The sequence below is a fragment of the Lagopus leucura genome, unplaced genomic scaffold (assembly GCF_019238085.1).
Source record: "Lagopus leucura isolate 7727_CA_CO unplaced genomic scaffold, USGS_WTPT01 Super-Scaffold_100012, whole genome shotgun sequence".
Classification (NCBI taxonomy): Eukaryota; Metazoa; Chordata; class Aves; order Galliformes; family Phasianidae; genus Lagopus; species Lagopus leucura.
In genome coordinates, this window is record NW_024962267.1 from 17,440,084 (window position 1) to 17,461,450 (window position 21,367).

Here is a 21,367-nt window from a genome sequence, read left to right on the forward strand (position 1 = left end):
AGGTTAAAAATGCCACAAACCAGGAATACTATGGCATATGAGAATAAATGGTTTTAAATTCTAAATAAGTGAAAAAAGTTTTCAACTTTTAGCTGCCTCGCTCGTAAACCGACCATCCTTACGTAAAAATCTTGACACACACAAACATCACAGAGCTAAACGGATACAGCTGTATACCAAGCAGCTTCTCCTTGCCACCCCAACACAAAGCTAAGCCCCAAAGACAGCAGCAATTATGAGTTTCATCTGACACACTGGCAAATGATGAGCCAAAGGCTTCAGTGCTTTCTAGTATCATCAGTGCACGTCAGTATCACGTTTCACTGTTGTTTCCAACCACGTACAGATTACTTCCTAAGCACTCGAGTTATTATCTTTGTCACCCACTTCATTTGGGTTATTTGGACTTCGGTTCATTAGGCTGACTTTGCTTTTTACCTATTCTGCTAACACCTTCAACTGTGTAATCTTTCTAGTACTCTTGTGTGCGCGGTATCTCAAATTTAATACTCAGCTCAATTTCATTAAAACTGTTTACCTTTCCTTTAGTTAACTGTTACAGGTTGTTTCACACGGATCTCCGTAGGGTGTTAATGATCAGAGATACAGGTTTCAAGTCTTCACTTTTCTCCTTTTCTGTTTTTGTTTTTTTAATCCAATCTCTTTTTTTTTTTTTATTTTGCCCCCCAGCACGTGCACCAAACCATCACTTCAGCTTCACATACTGCTGGACATGCACAGAAGTCCTTATCTCTTGTGGCATTAAGGATGCAATCTGTTTACATTATTGGTACGTTACTAGCCCACGACCACCTCTGTGAATTCATCTATCCATTACAGGCTATTTTCTGCTTAAAAATACTTTCACCAAAATACAAAGTACCAAAACAGCAGCAATGTTAACACCGTGACAAAAACACTGCCTTCAAAAACGGATTTTGGTAAAGTCACCTTTAAGAGCACAGAGGCCCCATGTCTTCAGTAGGGCTCAGAAAGGCTAAGCTCGAGGATGGAGAGCAGTTCTGTGTCACTCCTACCCATCCAAAAGAAGTATGGACAGCCAGAGGTTGACTCTAGCTCGTGTTTCTTACAACTCCACTACTAGCATTACTAGCCCACCACCACAAAACTGCTGATGCAGCCATTATTTTCCTTTACACGCTGAAAATCATCTCCAGAGGGTGTAAAAAATTCTTTACTAGGCGTTTCTGAACTTTTATGCTCATCAAAATAGACTCTGTAGTGCAAGAAATACGGCTCTGAATCATAATCCAATCCCACATAATTAATTTGCTATCCGTCACCACTCCCTAGGTTGAGGACAGAATACTCAATTAATGACCAGAAAGGGGAGGTAGGCAGAAAGAAAATAAGCACTGCATGTGAAAAATCCTGCCTTCTCAACTGGAAACTGTGTGTAATGGGCTAAAATTTGAAAATAAGATCCTACTGTTCAATCAGGAGAAAAACATTTTTCTTTCCAAATGTGTATAGAATTCACCCGCTCCCACCCATCCAATTTGAAACTACAAGTTCAAATCAGAGTTCTAAGACTAACAAGGATGCTCAGCAGGGTGGGTTGTATATTTACACTCATGCCAAAACATCAACACATTTGCAATTCCCACAGTGCTCCCACAGTCAGGTATTAAAGCCTTTTTACTGACCTCATTGAGTACATGGCCTACACACTCTAGACTGAGTCCCCTGTAGAGTCGACTTCAACTCTAAGACTGGAGAACAATGCAGAAGAGAAAGGAAGCAGTGCTGCGCTCCGTGGAATAAAGCTGAGAAAACACCTGTTTTTACATCTTTGGCACTAACCCACCTAACACAGCATATAAATAAACCGAGCTTTAAAATCAAGACTTCCATTCCTGCCTCAACACTTCCCAGCCCTCTTACCACCTTAGGTTTTATCTATGTCACTCCAATTTTTTTCTTCAAGGCACTCTTTTTCGAGACGGACGATCCACGTTTCGTGGTCCTCACCCTTTCCCTAAGAGGTGAATTTAGTCAACTTGTAATATGTGTTTTCAGAGATCTGAGGGATTTTGTTAATCCTGGAATGATAATCTTGGCATTTAAATTACACAAAATAAACAGTTCAGGGTGGAAGCAAATTTGAGTGTGCTTAATAGCTTTCCTCTGCTGTCCAGCAACCCCCCGCAATCTCTACATCCACAACTCCCAGTGCCTGGTGTTCACAGAACAGGGCTCCCCAGAGCAGGAAGAAATCAGCCAGGATTATTCACACAAAAACGTGCTCTGCTTTATACAAGAAAGAGCCCCTTCTCCCTTTCTCCACTTAATCTGAGGGCATTTAAACACTGAGCAATGTCACCTTTACGTTCAGATTAGCTTTTATGACACAATCACAAATTGTAACTGACAACTGATCTCACAATGCCTACCAGTTCAACATTTAAATCTAGATACAAGCAAACTGCGTTCCATCACGCTGTCACCTCGCTTTACTTACAACTTCGGTGGCAGGTAGCCTCAGCCATGACTTTCCAACATGCAACTTGAATACTACCTTTTAGGTCCCAGCCTGCCCATCCTGCAGTTAAGCAAGTACCTTAGCAAGTTACTGGGTGACCCAAACCTTGCGCTTGAAGCTTTTCACCATCTTCATGAAACGAGAGGCTGAGTTCTCAGCCATGAGCAGAACACAAGTCCCACTGATCAAGAGGTGCTGTTAAGAGCAACTGCACTATTATGATGCATCAAAACTGGGCAGTGATTTAAATCATTTCAGAGAACAACGATGTCTCTCTTAATTTCACCATAAATTACTAACAAGTCTGCTTTAACTCCCTGCTCATACAGCTGACTGGGAATAAATACTGAAATGCCGCTAACTACAGCATTGATGCAGAGGCTCTCCATGGGTTGCTCACCCCAAAAAATGCAAGTCCACCTGACATCTGTTGCACCCCTCATATTTTAAGGCTGAGATTTTTTGTCTCCTGACACAACACAAGGGAGGAATGCTTGCTAAAAGCTTGCACGGTGACTTTGTTTTGAGGCTTGTGCTTTAAGTGAATGGATTAACGTCCCTTGTAAAATATTCCAAGTCAGGCCCCACGTAATAGGGATTGATTCATCTGTGACAGAAAGCCACTAAAATCCACTAGATGGGCCTCGCAGGCAAAGCCAGTTCATCAAGCAAAAGAACAATCATCTTCATAAAGTTATCGTGTTTCCTGTTTCTTTGCAAAGATTAATATTTTGCTTCAAATAAAGAAAGCCAGCCCTGTAATGACCACAGGTGCTGATGAACTGCTCTGAAACCAAAGCCATCGACATAAGCTCAAGGAGCCTCTCTGCATAAAGCATTCCTATTAGAGGCAATAAAGTCAACCCGCAGCACACAGCCTTCTCTGCAACCAGCTGGAGCCAACAGGCTCTACAATTATTTCTGTGTACATGAAATCATTAATTAGAACACATGCTTTTCTCAAACAGAGCCAAAGTGCATTCTGCTGCAAGACACTATGTGCTGAGAGACCACTTTGTCTGGCAGCACTGATTTCCACTCCTGAGCACCACACTGCAGCAGTGTGAGGCTTGGGGAGCTGGAGAAGTACAACGTAGCATCTGTATTAAATCAGTAGGCAGCCAGAACTTGAATGGGGCTGGCTAACAGAGAGCATACCTCCTAGCATAAAACTGACACTGACCACAGTCAGGACAGATTCCGTGCTCTTTCATCATTGTAACAATTTGGTACCCACTATATATTCCAAAACCCATCGGTACAGCATTACCTGTATTGAGCCATTTGGCATACAAAATACTGAAACCCATCCACAACTACGTGAAATCTTGCCTGTAGGACTGTAAAGAAGGCTTGCCTCCCTTTAAGGAGGCACAGGATGAACTTCTCTCAGCTCTGTGCCTTTAATTTTTACTTCACAAACGACCTCTCTTTTGAATATGCCTCAGTCCCTGTGTAACCACCTCTTTTGATCTGTCCTTGGAAAACCAGCCTTTCCTGAGAGTCGTTCAGCAGATCTAAGCAGCACAGCGCAGTCTCAGTCCGTGTCTAAGTGGCTGCGAACTCTTTCCTGTTCCAGCTTTGAATCAAATGGGACAGTACCTGCTTGCGCAAGCTCCAGAATATTTCACAGCAATGATCTTTCAAGGACTGGACTGGTGATGAAGCCTCAAGTTCTCAAGTCACAGGCTGCCTCTCTCCAAAATGTTTCTGACTCATGCTTCTCAGCACACGCATTAGGACAGCATCAATTCCCATTTCTGTCCTGGCTCGGTACCTGAAGTCCTATGTGCAACCTGGCTAAAGCCAACAAGCCTCTTCTCATCAGCGCGCAGTCAGCCTAAGCTGTTAACAAGTTCAGCACTGGACACTGGCAGAGAAAGGAGAAAAAAAAGCCATACAAATATGGGACATGATAAACTGATGAGAACAGAACCGTCACACCACGTTCCTGATCTTCAAATATCTTGTCACATCCAATCAGGCGTTCTGTGATAAACGCAGAGCTAATGTGGGTTTCAGCTGAGCTCTTCTTAACAAGGGGTGGCATTAAATCATCTTTGGGACCTATGTTTGAGATCAAAGTCAGAGCGAACCGAGGATTTGTAGACTCTATTTTAACTGCATTTGGAAATCTGCCCCCATATAATATACTTGTATAGAGGATTAAGACTTTTGCCTTCAAAGTCTACAACACATTAACACTTCATTCCACACTGGCATAAATGTTCTCTAATACTGGAGAAATAATTGCCTCTGAATAACCACCACGCTGTTGTTAACTGTCTCCCCGTGAGAGTTTCTAAATACGTGTAATTCATCTCTGCAGAGCACAGGATGGAGTAAACATGGCCAAGGCTTTTAAGTACAAGCAAAATCAAAGTTGATAAAGATTATGGCATAAGGAATTTGTTTCCGAGCACCTCTGGTGGGACAAGGGGAAATGGTTTTAAGTTGAAGGAAGCAAGATTGAGGTTGGCTGTCAGGGAGAAGTTCTTTTCTAAGAGAACGGTGAGATGCTGGAACAGCTGCCCAGAGAGGCTGTGGATGCCCCATCCCTGGAGGTGTTCAAGGCCAGGATGGATGGGGCCCTGGGCAGCCTGGGCTGGTATTAAGTGGGGAGGTTGTGGGCAGGGTTGGAGCTTCACGGTCCTAGAGGCCCCTTACAACCCGGGCCATGCTGCGATTCTGATGCTGTATTGGGATTTATCACTTTAGTATTAGAAGGGTACCATCACCATCATTATCTGTTTAAATGCCTTAAGTTATATTGATTGTTAGAAAACGTCATTTGATTTTGAGGGGAAAAAAAAAAAAGTAAAAGAAAAATTGAGATCTCTTTTTGATGCAAAGCTTACGCAGGACCATACCCAGACATACCCCCGAAGTCTGCATCTGAATCCTTCAACTTCTCTTAATTCTAGTCATTACACTATCAGCATGACCCTACAGGACACTCCAAAGAAAATATAGATAAAAATAAATAATCAGCTTTGAATGTTACCCCCAGCTTCCGTTCTCAGCTCCTATGATATTTTGCATGTCTCTATACACACAGCAACCTCCTAGCATCTTGATAGTCACAGATGTGACTTGATTAGAAGAACAGCTTGTGTCCATGACAAGGATATGGCTCAGCACAACCTAGTCCCTGCAACAGCTGCTTTATTACAATTATTTTGAAGTACAGTATGGCCCACATAAAGGCCAATGATGATGATGTAGTAAAACAGCTCTCTCTCTTGAATTCAAGTATGCTACAATATTCCAGAATTTAGTGCAGGTACTGCCTTGTCTAAAGATTTAAATACTTCTATTCCAATAGCTGTTAAATGCTCTGAATAGAGCACACCTAGCATCCTGGGTAAAAGCGCATATGAACTGACACCTACATAGCAGCCCCTCTGGCTGACAGCAGACCCTGCTGACCTTCTGAGCATTTTATGTCCCATAACTTCTGAGGCCCGTTTGGGCTCAGGACAGAGGAAGTTCAAACATTCCCCCCCGGGTTCCCCACCAAATTGAGAAAAGGGAGAGGAACTGCCTCTCATCACACTCAAAAAATGTATGTGTCTGCAGTGTGATGAGAGGCATGCAAAACAGTTAATGAAACCAACTAGAGTGAATACATACACACCTTGCTATAGCTAGTAATTTTCCTAGCCAAAATTTCCTTCGTAAGGGAAGAGAACTCCTTCATTTTTGAAATCCGTTGGTTAAAAGATGACTGATATGTCCTGAAGCTTGGAATTTGGTCAACTGGAGTCTGATCTGATCTGCTGGCTGAACACAAAAATCCAAAGACAGTTTGCACAAAGTGTAGAGGAACTGCACTGAACCTAACCTGCATCCAAGTCATTTATGAGCTGAGGGTATCATTGCCACAAAGAAGGGAAAAACTGCCCACACGTGCTGGGACTGTTTTGAAGCTAGGATATCACCTCTGCAATCTGTACTTACTCTACGATTCTTACTGAGATTGAGACTAAGCATTTTTCAGTCCATCCGATTAAGAGTGTTCCACTTTTAATGCAATACTTTTTTCTTCCTTTCCTGAGAGGGATCATGAGGGGCAGGCAAAGAGGTAATTCCTGAAACCTTCAAATTTCTTTAAAGAAGACTGGGACACAACAAACAGCACCAAATACACTATAGGGACCAGCTACCACAGAATCACAGAATTGTAGGGGTTGGAAGGGACCTCCAGGGATCATCGTGTCCAACCCCCCTGCCAAAGCAGGTTCCCTACACCAGGTCGCACAGGTCGGCATCCAGGCAGGTCTTGAACATCTCCAGAGAAGGAGACTCCACCACCTCCCTGGGCAGCCTGTTCCAGTGCTCCGTTACCATTACTATTAGTATGCTAAACCTTACCTCCATCACAGAATGAAAATTGCAGGGGCTGGAAGGGACCTCCAGAAATCGAGTCCAGCCTGAGTTCTTGTCCACATCTCCCTCTTACTTTTTTCCTCCTCCTCCACATCGCTAACCTCATTTCCTTTTGCCAATTCTCAAACCTATCCCAACCTGCTACTAATCTTCTGCCACGTAACATCCCTTTCTCAAGTTTCCTAAAATACAAGCTTCTCAGAGTCTTCCCAAGAACCACTCTGTCATTCCATTCAATGACATTCCATTGTCATTACTACATGCAGACGATTCAACCTTCTCTGTAGTTTAAGTCTTAACACATCAGTGACCAAAACCCATTTTTTCTGCACGCAACACTTGCCAGTCATAGCTGACCCTGTTACCAGAAAGAAGCTTGGACTAGCAGACTTCCTTACTGCTCTTACAATTTTAGCCTTCCTGCAAGTTGAACCCTTGTACTACAGCAGTAGGTCAACATGTTTGCCAGGCCCAGTCCTAGTTTCACAGCCAGACACTGCAACCAGACCACTGCCCAGAACTGTGTACAAGAAGCATGGAGACTTACACGCCATCAATACTGCAGCCAAACGCTTTGCAGATTTACGTTACAGAAGAGATGCAAAGTAAACTGAATAGAGAGAGTTGCATGGGAATTAAGTTTGCTACTAGATCTCTCTTCCTCACTACAATTTGAACACAGGTATTTGAAACTCTCCATCAAAGAAACCCAAAGATACAAGTAATTCATGTGACATTCTCCCACATCATCACTGTTATAACTCTTCACTGCATGACAGGCGAAAAAAAAAAAATAAGATCAATTAATTTGGTCTGACAGCTTGATAAACTCTCATGAGAAACATTCCTGCCAGTCTCAGGTATTTGTGATAATGTTTTTGCATACGCTATCTGCTGTAACACTGCTTTCCACAGCAAGCATAGCTAGCTAGAACAAATGTTAGCTAATTGCTGCTACAGTAGAGCTGGTTTCATTAGTTTTGCAATTTATGTTCTCAGGCTATGCACAGCTAGAACTGGAGAACACCTTACCAAATCTCACGAGGTACAACAAAGCTAAGCACGACATCTTGGATCTGGGTCACGACAACTACTACCATCAGTACAAGTTGGGGGATTAAAGGATAGAACATAGTGCCTATAGGGACTTGATGGTACTGGAGGATGGCAGCTAGATCTGAGCCAGCAAGGTGCCCTCGCAGCCCAAGAAGCCAACCATATCCTGGGTTGCATCAATAGAAGCATTGCCAGCTTCTATTGGGAAGCTGGGAGGGAGGTGATCTTGCTCCCCTACTCTGTGCTGGTGAGACTTCACCTGGAACAATACATCCAGATGTGGACTCCTCAGTCCAGGAAAGATGAGGGGCCTGTTGGAGCAACACTAATGGAGGGCCACAAAAACAATTCCAGAGATGAAACACCTCCCCTGCAAGGACAGACTGAGAGTTGGGGTTGTACAGCCTAGAGAAAAGAAGGCTCTGGGGAGACCTCAAAGCAGCCTGTCAGTATCTCAAAGGGAGCTATAAGAAAGCATGAGGTAAACTCATTAGCAGGGTCTGTTGTGACAAGACAAGGGGAAATGGCTTCAAGGTAAAAGAGGGGAAATTTAGACTGGATATAGGAAAGTTTGTTGGGGTCTTTTTGTGTTTGGTTTTTTTTTTTTTTTTTAAACCATAAGGGTTGTGAGGCACCAGAACAGGCTGCCCAGAGAGGAGGTGCATTTCCCATTCCTAAAGACATTCAAGATCAGGCTGGACTACACTCAGAGCAACCCATCTAGCTGCAGATGTCCCTGCTCACTGCCGTGGCTTTAGACCAGAAGGCCTTTTAGGGTCCCTTCCAACTAAAAAGATTATTCAAGATTCCAAATCATCATTTTCATTTATGCAAAAACAAATGAAGATAAACTGTATTACCATTCCTACTTTTAACCTAGAGCTGGAAAAGCTGTTCCCAATTTCCTGTGAAACAGATCTTGTGTGAATGGAAAAAAGCTGGTATTTCTAGACTTGATACGCAAGCTCTTATCTTATTAAGTGTTCTACATTTAATCATTCAAAGAAATATTTAAGTGAATTTAAATAGGCAGTGGAAAAGTGTGCATACAAGGAGAGGACTTGCAAGATTTTATAGGTATTAGAAATGAATAAGTCTACTCCTAACTCTAATTTTGTCCCCTTCCTTCGGTAGATCGCACCAAGATATTAACTTTGATCTAAATAGACCTAATTAAGTGGACTTACACTGTATGTATGCTTTCAAAAAAAAAAAAAACATACGGTGCCATCAACGTACTGTTCAAAGGAATTCCAACCAAGACCTTTCCATTTACTGCAAGAACTGCAGCTCCTTAATCACCAGATGGGTCGTGGTGATTAAGGCAGAATGCAAAGAATTAAGTCTTGGTTGGACTCTGAACTGAAATGCATCTACCACGTAAGCTATCTAAATATGAAAGAGTGACAAATTCTGCATTACGCAGGTAGATTGGAAGTAAGACCATGAGCTTTAGTTCTAATTTATTACATGTTAAATATTAATGAATTATTAGGAAACCATTCAGAGAGGTTTAAACAACTCTACGTCTTCTACATTTCTCAAGTTCAATAAATGTATTTTTAATAATAGATAATTAATTTATAACAACATTAAATCTAAATTAAATCCTCATTTCAAGCCATAAAAGAAGCCCACAGGAGAGTAGTGAGACATACACTGTTACTCTATAATAAGGTCACTATTCCATGACACCATTTTACCACAGCATCATATATAATTTGTACAGCCAAACCAGTACCGACACACACACAAGGCTTATGTGGGTTGATAAGAAAGGTGGCGACCTCTGCAGCAGGGCTGTGTGTTAATTTCCATTCTAACAAGCCATTTTCCATTTGGAATTCCCCAAATACTTCCCTTTCAGTAGAGACCTGCTGTACCTTGTCTACCTGCTTACTTCCCCTGCTCCTGAACTGCAGTAACAATAATTTATGCAGTTTTTAGAACAAAGAGTTTTCTTGTTGTAAATGTATTTCAAAATACTACTGTGAGCTGCAAAATACAATATCCAACAGAAAAAAAGCAGTAAATAGCCTTTATTGAGGAGTGTCCTCAAAGATGCTGTCAGGTTTACTTAAATGCCTGAGAGAATTCCAAGGCTCGGTAACTATCATACTTCATGATGCCTATTTTCCATATTTCCATTAATCCTGCTGTTAAGGTAGGGCTGACTACACACATCCAGCTCACCAAGATGGACTGCGTACTGAAGCCACAGACGAGTAGGATTCAACGAATGCATGTCAGGAAGCATAGGGATGAGAATCTTACAGTCCCTCATCACGTCCTGAACAGACCAAATACACATCACCATACATTTCTGCAAGAAACCTGTTTGCTTTTTAAGACTGAGCACTCTGCTCTTCCAGAGCTCACTAGCTGAATAAGGTGCAAGGGTTGGGATACACCATATCAAATAGTAAAGACTGCCATTCCTACATCCACAAATCAGTAGGGTAGGCCAGCTTGTGTAATTTCACTGTAGCATTTCTCTGACGCACTGCAAGGCAATAATAAATTACTTCAATCCATCAAACAACAGCTCTGCTGCTGAGAAACACTGTCTGTGGGCAGCAACCATCTCAACACACACAAGAGCATTTCACTCATACCGTTTGTAAAATCAATTACAACAACCAACAAAAGTTGCCTTATTCAATCCTGTGCGCTCTCAACAGCATCCTTAAACTACTGGAGCCACAGAACGGATTTTAAGAAGTGCATTACAACAGCTGCCTCTGATTCCTTCACTCTCCCCCACACAAAGGGGGATTCGCATGCATTCCTCCCAAAGCTCCAGGCAGTGAGATGTTGTTGTGACAGTAGGCATGCCCACAGCAAAGGTCTGTTTAAAAACAGTTCATCAGCAGCAATCCTCACACAAAACTAGAGGTTCCGCTGTCTATCGCAAACGGATCGCTTGTAAACTCTATTCAACCCACAGAGACAGGACAAGAAACAGCAGTTTCCAAGCCTTACTCATACATGTGAAATTAAAAAGGAATTAAGAATATCTCTTCAACTTCATTCTGATACAGCATTAGAGAGCTCCATATTAGAAGTTTCTTAAGAGCAGCATCTTTTATCATTCAAAGTTAAGTAATGCTGCTTAGTTCGTACCCATAGATCTTATTTCTCCTCTTGTTTTTTACAGCCATTCTCCTCTTCTTCCCCTCCAGAAGTGACTATAATTATTCTATAAAAATAGAGAGCATATGGAATGCTTTCCTCCAAGCAACAGAACACAGCTCCATAAAAGCAATGAACATTAACAGTTTATTAGAGGTGGTTTCCCTTCCCCACCATCTACTCAGAATGGCTGTGAATTTCTATTCAAGTTGTACCATGTGAGGGTACAAAGCAGCTGTGAAAGGATCTGCCTGCACTGCATAGGCTTTATTGTTCATTAGCTCAAGTACACACACAGTACATCAGAACTGGCTTTTTTTTTTCCATTTGGGAAGTGATGATTTGTTGTGAGGACGTCCTTTGATATAAAGCAAGCACTAAGATTGTCATTTGAGTTAACCTCTACACTCCATTGCATGAAGCCACTTGACTACGGTGCTCCTGACTACTTGTTTCTGTTAGTTAAAAAGAAAGTGTGACATTTTCTTTAAGTATAACCACACACATTAGATTACTCAGATCAGTGACATTAAGGTGTTAGCTGTTCCCTATCATAGCAGCCACGTGCTTCCAATTTCATCTTCAGATTCCGTCATCTCCCAAGACATCACAAAACCACAGAATTCACTCCCTTTAACAACCTCTTTTTAGTCCTAAGTCCTGGGGACAACAGGAAGAATAAATCATTTAGAATTCATACTTGAGGTCAAAAACTTTATCCACGGTCTAGCTTTAATAACTGAATTAACCGAATGCATCTGGAGTCAGGGCACACAGAACACGCAGCCTTGCACAACCAACAAGTCATTTTCCTAATGGTTGATGGACGACTACCGTCACGATTGACCCATCTGCAATTAAGGCAACGTTTACCAGCTCCTTGAAACAGACACGCTCCTCTTCAGTTCTTTACGCCCCACTCACATGCTCTTTTCCTGCACCCAGGTCCTGTAAGAACTATACCGTTCCACTCAAAGGAACTGCTGGCTGCAAGCAATAGAAGGCATGGAATGGAGCACGTGGGTAGGAAAAGGTTAGAGCTAACAGCTTCAGGTACCTAAAAAATCCTAGTCTCCACTTTCTCCCCCTCTGGGGATTTCTAGGAAAGGGTACCCCAAACTAACTTCCCATAGCAATCACCTCATACCTTCTTAGATAGACAGCAGCAGCAGAATGAGCTAGAGGTGGCAAAGCAGAACACTGGGCCCTTGCATCCTCTGCCTTCCCTGTGCTGAGATCCCCCAGGAAGGAGGCAGAAAGGAAAGCAAAGCAGCAGCAATGCAAGTTTCATGCCAGCCAAGGGCTCTGCTTAGCATAGGAAAGGCAGCAAGGCCTGCCCCACTCCTCTGGAACCCTGTGCCAGCTAGATATCCTGCAGAGGTCAGCCTTAAAGCTGGCCCAGCCACTTGCAGTAGGACAACATTGTGATGGGACCACTACACAATGAGCACAATATAAAGACAGCACGTATCACTAGCATAAGAAAGGCTTCCTTTGCCATGGTGAATTGAGAGTTGTTACAATAGTCAGAACGTTTAACTACAGCAGGCAAAAAGAGGCACTTGTTTCTCCCATGACTTCCAGCCACTTGGACTGGTTCTCTCACAGTGATATTCACTCCTCCAAAGACTGCACTTTAGCTGTCAGTTAAGATTATGGTGAAAGACTGTGATGATCAACTTATACTGAAAATAAATGCAGGTTCTCATAGGAAAATGAGAAGGACACAAGATCTAACATGTCATCTAAAAGTAACCTAAAATAAATAAGTAATCCATCACATTGTCTAGAGGAAACAGCATAACAGCCCTTATCAGAGGAAATGAAGAAATAAAAGGGTTTCTTCTATCCTTTGAGCAGCACTCCAACGTAGCACAGTTTGGGGGTTTCCAAGCACAAGCATGGGGAACCAAACATATGCAGAAGAACTAATACGTCACCTGTCCTTTGGAAACAAGCTGCATGATGCACTTTTGAACATAAAAACTCCTCTGCTCTTCTATATCACTCTCACAAAAGCCCACAAGTCAATGGAAGATGGCAGAACCAAACTGCATAACTAAAGAAGAACTAAGTGGAAAAATGGGAGAAATCTAAGTCCATGTGACAAGGGTGAAACTAAAATAATTAATCACTGAAGTCTGCAGGTCTAGGGATACTCCATAATACATCCATTTTTTATTTACACTCCTGCTTGCTCTCTTAATCACAAGTATCGCTTTTGCCAGTGCAGTTTTGCCCATTTTCAGCCCAAACAAAATGTACCACGTTCACGAACAAAATACAGGATTTCACCATTTCATCACATTTACAGTGCACTAACGTGCCCTAAGATAAATACAGTAAACTTGAAAGAAACAGAAAAAAAAACCCCCATAAGCTCAAAGCAACATTCAAGGGTCCTTCTCCCCTCCTACTTCTGAACCAAGGAAGAAATGCTTTGCCTGAGCAAGGTAAAATACCTGCATTAGCATCCACCAATCTGACCATTTGTTTTCCTACCTGCATAGTAGATTCAGAAGCACTAAGATATACACAACATAAAATACCACATAAATATTGCCTGCTAGCCCCTGGCTTAAGCCTGACACCTTGTGAGACACTTCCTTTTTAGTGCTGAGGCCCCAGGATCCAATCACTTACTGTGATCAACAGCAGTCATTCCCTTGCTTCAGAGAGTATTTGGCAGTACCCTCAATGACTTAACTGCCAACAGAACATTCCTGATACAAATATAAGCTTCTGAGTTGCACCACTTGAATTCAACTGGGAGCAAGATCTGAGCTACTTTGGGGCAAACAGAGGAAGACAGAGAGAGCAGACTGGAGCACTGAGACTTCAACTGCTGCCAAAATGTCATCTTCCCAGCACAAAGCCCTCGACATTCCTACAAAAAACTCACTAAGAACCCCATTGATGAAATATATGCTATTTTAAAATTGATTACCAAGGCAATGAACATCAGCATGGCGTTCATTCTCTGTGGCCTCGTACGCCCTTCAAAATTAGGCAAACAATCATAATACAATCTTCCTTTGTGCTGCGAGTTAAAATTGTAGCTGTTTTAAACAGTTTGCTGGTTTTCTCTAACTCACACTCAGTGAGCATCCCTGAAAATGAATCCCACAGGGAAGTGCTTCATACAAGGTATCTCAAAGCAGAACAATTCCAAAGAATACTGCAATGTGAAAAATGTTAAGCCCCCTTCCTCTAAGAACTTAGTCAGAACTGACACCCATTTAATTGCAAAGCTACACCACCTGATAGCATTTATACCGTTGCCCAAGCCTAAACACACACTCCCTCAACAGCAAGAGAATTGGGACCTTCACATTAGTACCTAACTTCAGAATCCTCTCTTAAAATAAATTAGCAATGAAGCTGATTGAAAGGATACATTTCTTATCTAATCCTAGCTCATGACAGTAACCCCAAAGCCTTGAAGTCATACTAACCAGTTTGAATCTTAATCAAGAGCAATGAAGGACTTACAAAGGAATGTGAAGCTTAACAGCAATGCTTTGGCATTCCCCTGCATTAACTTGTTTTGGTCATCTTTACTAAAAAAGAAAATTGCTGAAAGGCTACCATGTTTTGGATTTGTTTTCTTGGTACAGAAAATGAAAAAGATCAAAGACGACTTCTATGAATTGAGGGAAAAGTTCAGTTTTTCCAAAGCATTTACTTTCCCCCCCATAGGAAAGTATGGAAGAAAAAGCTTCAATTTTTCTTATGCTCTGCCTTAAAAAAAAAAAAAAAAAAAAAAAACATGAAATTGTACCAACAAGACATTTTAGTTTAACCAGAGGTTTCCACCAAGTTTACTTCCAGTAAAATTTCATCAAGAAGTGTATTTCTGTAGAAAATTTCATGAAATTAACTGGCTTTGAAACAGTAAGTAAACTTGGGCATTTGGAGGCATACCTTGCTTAAGAACAAGTTACATTCTCCCCATAGTCTGCATTTCTGGACAAACTGGATAGTATGACATTCCTGCGGTAAGTAGGGAAGACCCTGGTGTACAAAGATGGAGAAGTGGTGGATGTTACCTAGCATGTTGTGGTAAAGTGGACTGTCGTGTCCATGGATAGTAAATGCAGTCATGACTAGCTGGACCTCTACACCTGCAGGCAATTACAGAACAAAAGACGTCATTTGCCATTCACAAGGACATGCACACGCATGCGCCCTTGTCCACACGTGGAGGATGGAAGACACACAGGGAACGACCACTCAGCAAGTACCTATCCATCAGGCCAACGCAGTCCTCGATATGCGGACCTATGCACCTGCAGCAAATCCAAATTGAGAACAAGAAGAGAAAGAGAGAAAATGGTTATTTGCAGATCCAAGAAGCAGAAATCCCCTCTTTGTGACACACTTTTGATTACAATACTAAAGAGAGACTCGAGTCACCACAAAATTATACTGTGACAAAAACAAGCCTGTCAAGGGAACAATAATAGCAACATAACCAGCATTCCAAAGTTGGACCATTTGTGGCTCACACAGTATTTAAAGCAGGTTTCACCTGCATGTGTGGGAGGCCTGAGAACAGAGTTGCATTGCCTGGATGTTTTCTTGGAATAATCCAACTGGTGATTACTGAACAGAAGCTGTTCATTTGCAACACGTGAGACCTGCAGAAGCACAATGCATAAGTCCCTCCTCCCCACTTCCTGTAATTGATGCAATTGTTCCTTCTGTTTCAAGTGCCTGCCCAGGAAATGAGTTTTGGAAGCTGACTGTACTCTTAGCAAGGAAACTCAAGGATGAGATTCCCATTAAAAAAAAATTTGAGTAAAATGCTGTCTGCTGATACAGGCACTTTGTCCTGCTATCTGTAGATGCTGCCAGAAGACTTCCACTGCAAATTCAGCAGGTGCTCAAAGGTGAAGGAAATACAGAGAGTCACTTTATGCAGCATCACTCAAGCACAGCCACGGGGAAAGAGCCTCGGTGTTTCCTTACCCTCACAAGGAACACTAATCAAAGTAGCAAGCTGAGTTACCTGCATTCAAATAAAAAGTTGCTTACCCCTTTTACACAAGGGTCCAGATGATCAGAGACAGACAGATGTAGGTGAACTTTCAGAGATTAAGACAACCTGACGTGCCTCAGTGCTAAATGCCCAGCAAGTCCCTCCTCATCCACAGCAAGCAGCTCTCAATTTCTGAAGAAATTAAGCCACTTACTTCAAATGTTTAACAATACCTGCAGTGAACTTTCTCTCCTGTACACCTGAAATTACATTTTCCAAAACAGCTGTGATGTGGAAACAAAGATTTTCACTATTTCTTCAATAGTGTTCTCCTTCAATAGATGCAAAGACAAAAGCAGATTCATTACACATCCAATTGGACAGAACACGCATGAAGCGAAAAGGATTGATTTAAATACAGTCCAAGAACTCAGATAGAACTATTAACAGGTATTTCTTGAAATTCCTACTGTCCTGGGCTTCTCAAGTCTGAATTTTACCCAATCTTCAGCCAAACCCAACACTGTTCTTTTCAGGGTATCCTCAGCAGTTTGCTGAAGACCAGTGCAGTAAGTAAAGGTCTGAACAATTTTTGTTGAGCCGCCTTCATCTTCTAGCATGTCAAGAGAAGCAAAGTTCATATTCCTGCTATAGATAAGGGTCCTCTTGAAACTGGAGTTTTGAGAGCCCATTGCTAGTTCAGATAACTGGCAAACAGGAAGAGCCTATTGTCTTGCAGTCATTCCATAACTGCACATTTGTTCTCTAGAAGTCTGAGAGAGAAGAAGAGATGATCCAAGAAAAGGTACTTGGACCTACCCCACTTCAAACTGAAGTACTACTGCCTTCTGTTTAAAAATCAATAATCATCTTCAGTGGGTTTCCCAGCCTCAAACAGAAAACTGTCTAGGTACATTTTATGCTGTTCAACATGACTGCGAGTACTTACACACTCTTTGGTTGTCCTGATTGACACGCAATAAATACTGTGTGAGTAACAGCAATAGACACTACTATTAACAAGTTGTTTTTCACCATTAAGTCATCAATTATTTTTTCTCTGACAATAGTTTCTTTCCTTTCAGGCTTTTTTTTTTTGACACAAGTACAAGCATAACACAACCATACACAGCAGTGGCACTTAATTCACCCCCAGGATTCCTTCTCCTGCTTGGAGTCCAGAGGAAGAACTACTACGTTCTTTCTGTAAGAGGAACTGGGTAATATCAACACAATCATACGTATCAATTTATTAACAGCATTCAGTCATTACAACACAGCTTATACAGAAAACTATACATAGAGCTTTCCACCTTATCTTTAAAAAGAACTGTTTTCTGAAAGATAATTAGTTAGAACAGTTTTGAAAACAGAAGATCTTTGTTTCCCCGAAATAATCCATTCCCCCCCCCCCCCAACTTCCACAAATTTTATTTCATATCAACTTCCCTTGAGATCAAAAAGTGGGGCCTTAACTTCTCACAGATTTCAAGCAGCAAAGCCATTTCCAATCAGATGAATTCCCCAAGAACTTTGTTGCTGAAAACAAAACTGATTATGAGATAGCATAAACAGATTAACCCTGGACAAAAGAAAACATTTGTTACACCAAAAGCAGATTCACTTAACTGTTACTCTGGATGAAGCCAAATGAATCAAAATTTATATAGGTAACAGTGTGTGTGTTGATGGCAAGAAAGTTGATCTCCCTGCTAGGGGCAGGGAGAAATTTTTCCGTCAGCAAAGCAGTGCTGGTCTCCAATTATTTAGCATTTGTTGCAACCGAATTTCCACTACGATGCCAACAAGAATTCAAAATGCCTTCAGAGGCAAGGCAGTCCTTGGGCCTTCAAATCCATCCTACCACAACTGGTCAGCTTCGAGGGATAATGAAATTTTGGATAAGGAAGAGCAATACGTTTCCTTCAAAAACAAAAGTAGTAAGAAAATGCTTGTGATGAGAACAGGTCCTCTTTGTGCCTTGCTTAGGGAGGAAGCAGACTGTCAGATGCTGTTATGTAATTACTATTTCATTTCTGCAAAAGCATTCCATTTTAGCTAGCTTGGCAAGAAAAAGTGCCAAATGTTTTCTGACTCCCTTGAATTAAATGGGATCGCTGTCCCACGTGCCTCAGACCTGCTTCAGGTTGGCCTCAAGTAGCTGATGTTTATCATGAGGATGCAAAGTGAAAAGCACAGTTGCCGCATCCAAGCAAGTCACTTCTTGATTCCTCTCTTGGTGAACATAACATCATTAACAGGACTGGGTAATAACACACCTATCTAGAGGAGCAGTCATGTTTAAATAAGGGAAGAGAACAGCACTATGAAATCTCACACTCAAGCGAGCAATCACCTGCAAGTACCAGGACAAAATTAAGGCAGAAGGCTCACAGAACTACTTTCCCCTGTGACAGGAATGGCTGGAGAAGATAAAAACAAGACTAAGAGAACTAAAAGCCTATTTTAGCAAGGATCCTGAATCAAAGAGCTGTACTGAAGGAACAGAATAACACCAAGACAGGAATAGTGCTCTGCAACAGCTCAAGACTCTTCACTAGTACCTAAGCTCCACCTCTATGGCACTGGTTCTATTCCAGCAACTGATCTGACAGCAGAGCCAGATGAAGTAGAGGGTTGGGTTTTCTGTACCACTCAGCTGTGAGTCAAGTATCAAGATGTGCTCTCTCCGGAAGTGATGTCATTAGGAACGCTGATTGAGGGGAACTTCAGTATTAATTTTGGAAGGAAAGGTATGAAACTAGAGTATTCCGCATTAAGGGAGGAGAGAATGAAAGAGACCGATTCCCTTCTTACTGGAAATACTCAGCCCCAAGAGTGTTGGCAAGATAAAAAAAAAAAAAAGCCATAAACCCCAAACATCTGGGACACTCATTAACAGATGAACATACCATCATTAAAGGAAGCCTTCAGAAACACTAGAAAATGACATCTATTTTTATCTAGATTGGGTTTGTGCATGTTGTTTTCATGAGAGGTGATAAAAACGCCTATGAACGGACATTAATCTCACAACAACAGGATGAGGATTTCTGTGAGCAATAGTATTTAACTCATGGCAAAGGTCTAGCTCCTCATAAGAGAGACAGCTTTGTGGGAGAAGTCACTGGCTCTATAATAGTGGTACTTCATCAGTTCCCTGGCGATTGGCAAACAACACTTGATGAGGCATTCTTTCACTTTTAACCTGAGCAAGACATTTGCAGAAAGAAAAGGGAGAAAGTTCAAGGGATAAATTCTAAGGTAACTCAGCATAAAGGAATCCCGTGTCAGCAAGGGTTGCCAACAAATGCTGGCAAGTAGTTACAGCTGCCTAATGCCCTTCCTATTTGTTTAGGAACTACAACATCAGATTGCCACCAGGAGGTGGTACCCAGGGAGACAGTACCAACCAACCATCTGGAAAGTACTGATGCATCTAAAGAAGTGATGAGGAATGGAAAATTATTTGTTCCTTTCCTATTTTGAAGAAGTACAGTTGTTTTATTAAGATCAGTAACATTTAAATCTCCCCAGAATAGAAGACTGTCCAGAAAGGAAGGTCACATCCCACTCTTCTGAGAGGTCAGAATAGCTACAAGGTGCCTCTTCATTGTTATCTTTTGACACTAAGTCAACCATCCACACCTGGGTTTGTCAGACTCCAAACTAGCACATCCACCATTCTCTTAAAGCCAGAAACAGAGCTCCTGAAGCAAGCTCATCTTGGCATACTGTCATCTTAGTTTTCCGATTGCAAAATTGAGGGTCTGTAGGAAAGACCTATCTGTAACAGATCCCAGCTGTGTCTGAGATCTTACCCTCATTTCTCCATTGACTCTATTATAATTACATATGCAAAACCAGGAAAAAGTCTCATTTTGAATGGTAACAGCTGTTGACATCAAGATCACATCGAATAATTTACCTGTTTAATTTTAGCTGCTAAACAGAAAGGGCCTCTTGTGGAAGATTATTTCACTGGCTGAAGTTTTCTCTTTCTCCCCTCGCTGTCTTTTCCTTTCTACGTATCCTGGACAGCACTAACCTCATCAAGAAAACATTTCTAATCCACGTGGACAAAGCAGGACAAGAGCTGAGTAGTTGATCACTGTTATTTGTTGCAGATTCTTAATTTTGGCTCAGACGCTCAGTCTATGTTTTTTCACACATAACAAGTGATTGATTGGGAATAATACTAAGACAGGACTTGAGAAACGAATCCTCAAATTCAGACTCCTGCAGAACATGGCTCCTGGTGAATCCTTTGCATCAGACCCTCTGTGTCTCATCAAAGTGCTACAGGGTTACCTCAGCAATACCAAGGACCAAAGAGGACCAATTCCATCAGTAAGTGAAATAAAGTCATTGTACAGGCCTAGACACACAAATGTAAAAGGCAGCATTTGTTACAAACCAGTGCTAGCGGGAAGGCTGTGGAAAGATCTTCGGAGTGGTCTTCATAAAAAAGTGTAGTATTCTTCTTTTCTGATAAGCTGCTGGATGTTAATGGAAGAAACTTGAGTGTCGTGAGAAACTGAAAATAAAGTTGCATTACACTGCTGCACACACTTGGATTTCAGGAGCAGAACAAGTACTTTGCCAAGCCAAAACTTCACCTACATTCTAACAGGTAACAAAACTTCACTAGGATGGTTCAGATCACAGAACTTACCCTTGGGTGCAATTTGGATGGCACGGATGGCACTCGCGATCCTCATCAGCATACTTGAAAATGAAACTGTTGGCCCCCTGTAAGCCATCGGGGCATTTCTCCACACAGTTCGGACCATCCTTAAAATGGAAACACTTTGTGCAGTGGTCAGGCCCCTGGTGAAAGGGGAGAAACAGTGCATTCAAGTTACTTCGTATTTCCCTTCTGCACTGGAATTGCAGGTCCTAGCATGACAGCACATACAGCAGTAACTGCAGTGGTGTTTCTTTGCTAGCAAAGAACAAATCACCCACATGGTTCCAGCCACTGTTGAGGAATAGCACATGTATATCTTGGTAGTTCTGACCACAAACTTCGCTTGTACAACCTAAGATCAATTCCTAGTTTCTAAACAGGTTTCTCCACACTACCAGCATGATTAACACAACAGACTTCACGTCTGTTTTAAGCCTACATACACACAAACAAAACAAAGATGTACAGTGATTCACTACCTCCACAATCCACATTATATCCCATACTGCCTTCTCCCTTTGGTTATCCTTCAGTGTTTCTGTGACAAGGTCTTCTTGATACATACACAACTTTTTAACAGTCCAGACTGTCACCTAAGGCTCCTGAACAACGTAAG

General features: G+C 41.8%; 1 protein-coding gene across 5 annotated transcripts in view; it reads right to left on the bottom strand.

Moving 5' to 3' along the window:
- ERBB4 (erb-b2 receptor tyrosine kinase 4) overlaps positions 1-21,367 on the bottom strand; it is a 503,190-nt gene that overhangs the window by 110,621 nt on the left and 371,202 nt on the right. For 4 of the 5 annotated variants that reach the window (XM_042875078.1, XM_042875077.1, XM_042875080.1 and 1 more), the window contains exons 15-16: positions 20,737-20,891; positions 15,130-15,204 (exon numbers count right to left, since the gene is read on the bottom strand). In XM_042875078.1, coding sequence (XP_042731012.1) covers positions 15,130-15,204; positions 20,737-20,891 — 230 coding nt within the window. Of the gene's footprint in view, positions 1-15,129; positions 15,205-15,324; positions 15,370-20,736; positions 20,892-21,367 lie in introns of all 5 variants that reach the window. The other variant, XM_042875081.1, reaches the window with a different exon arrangement.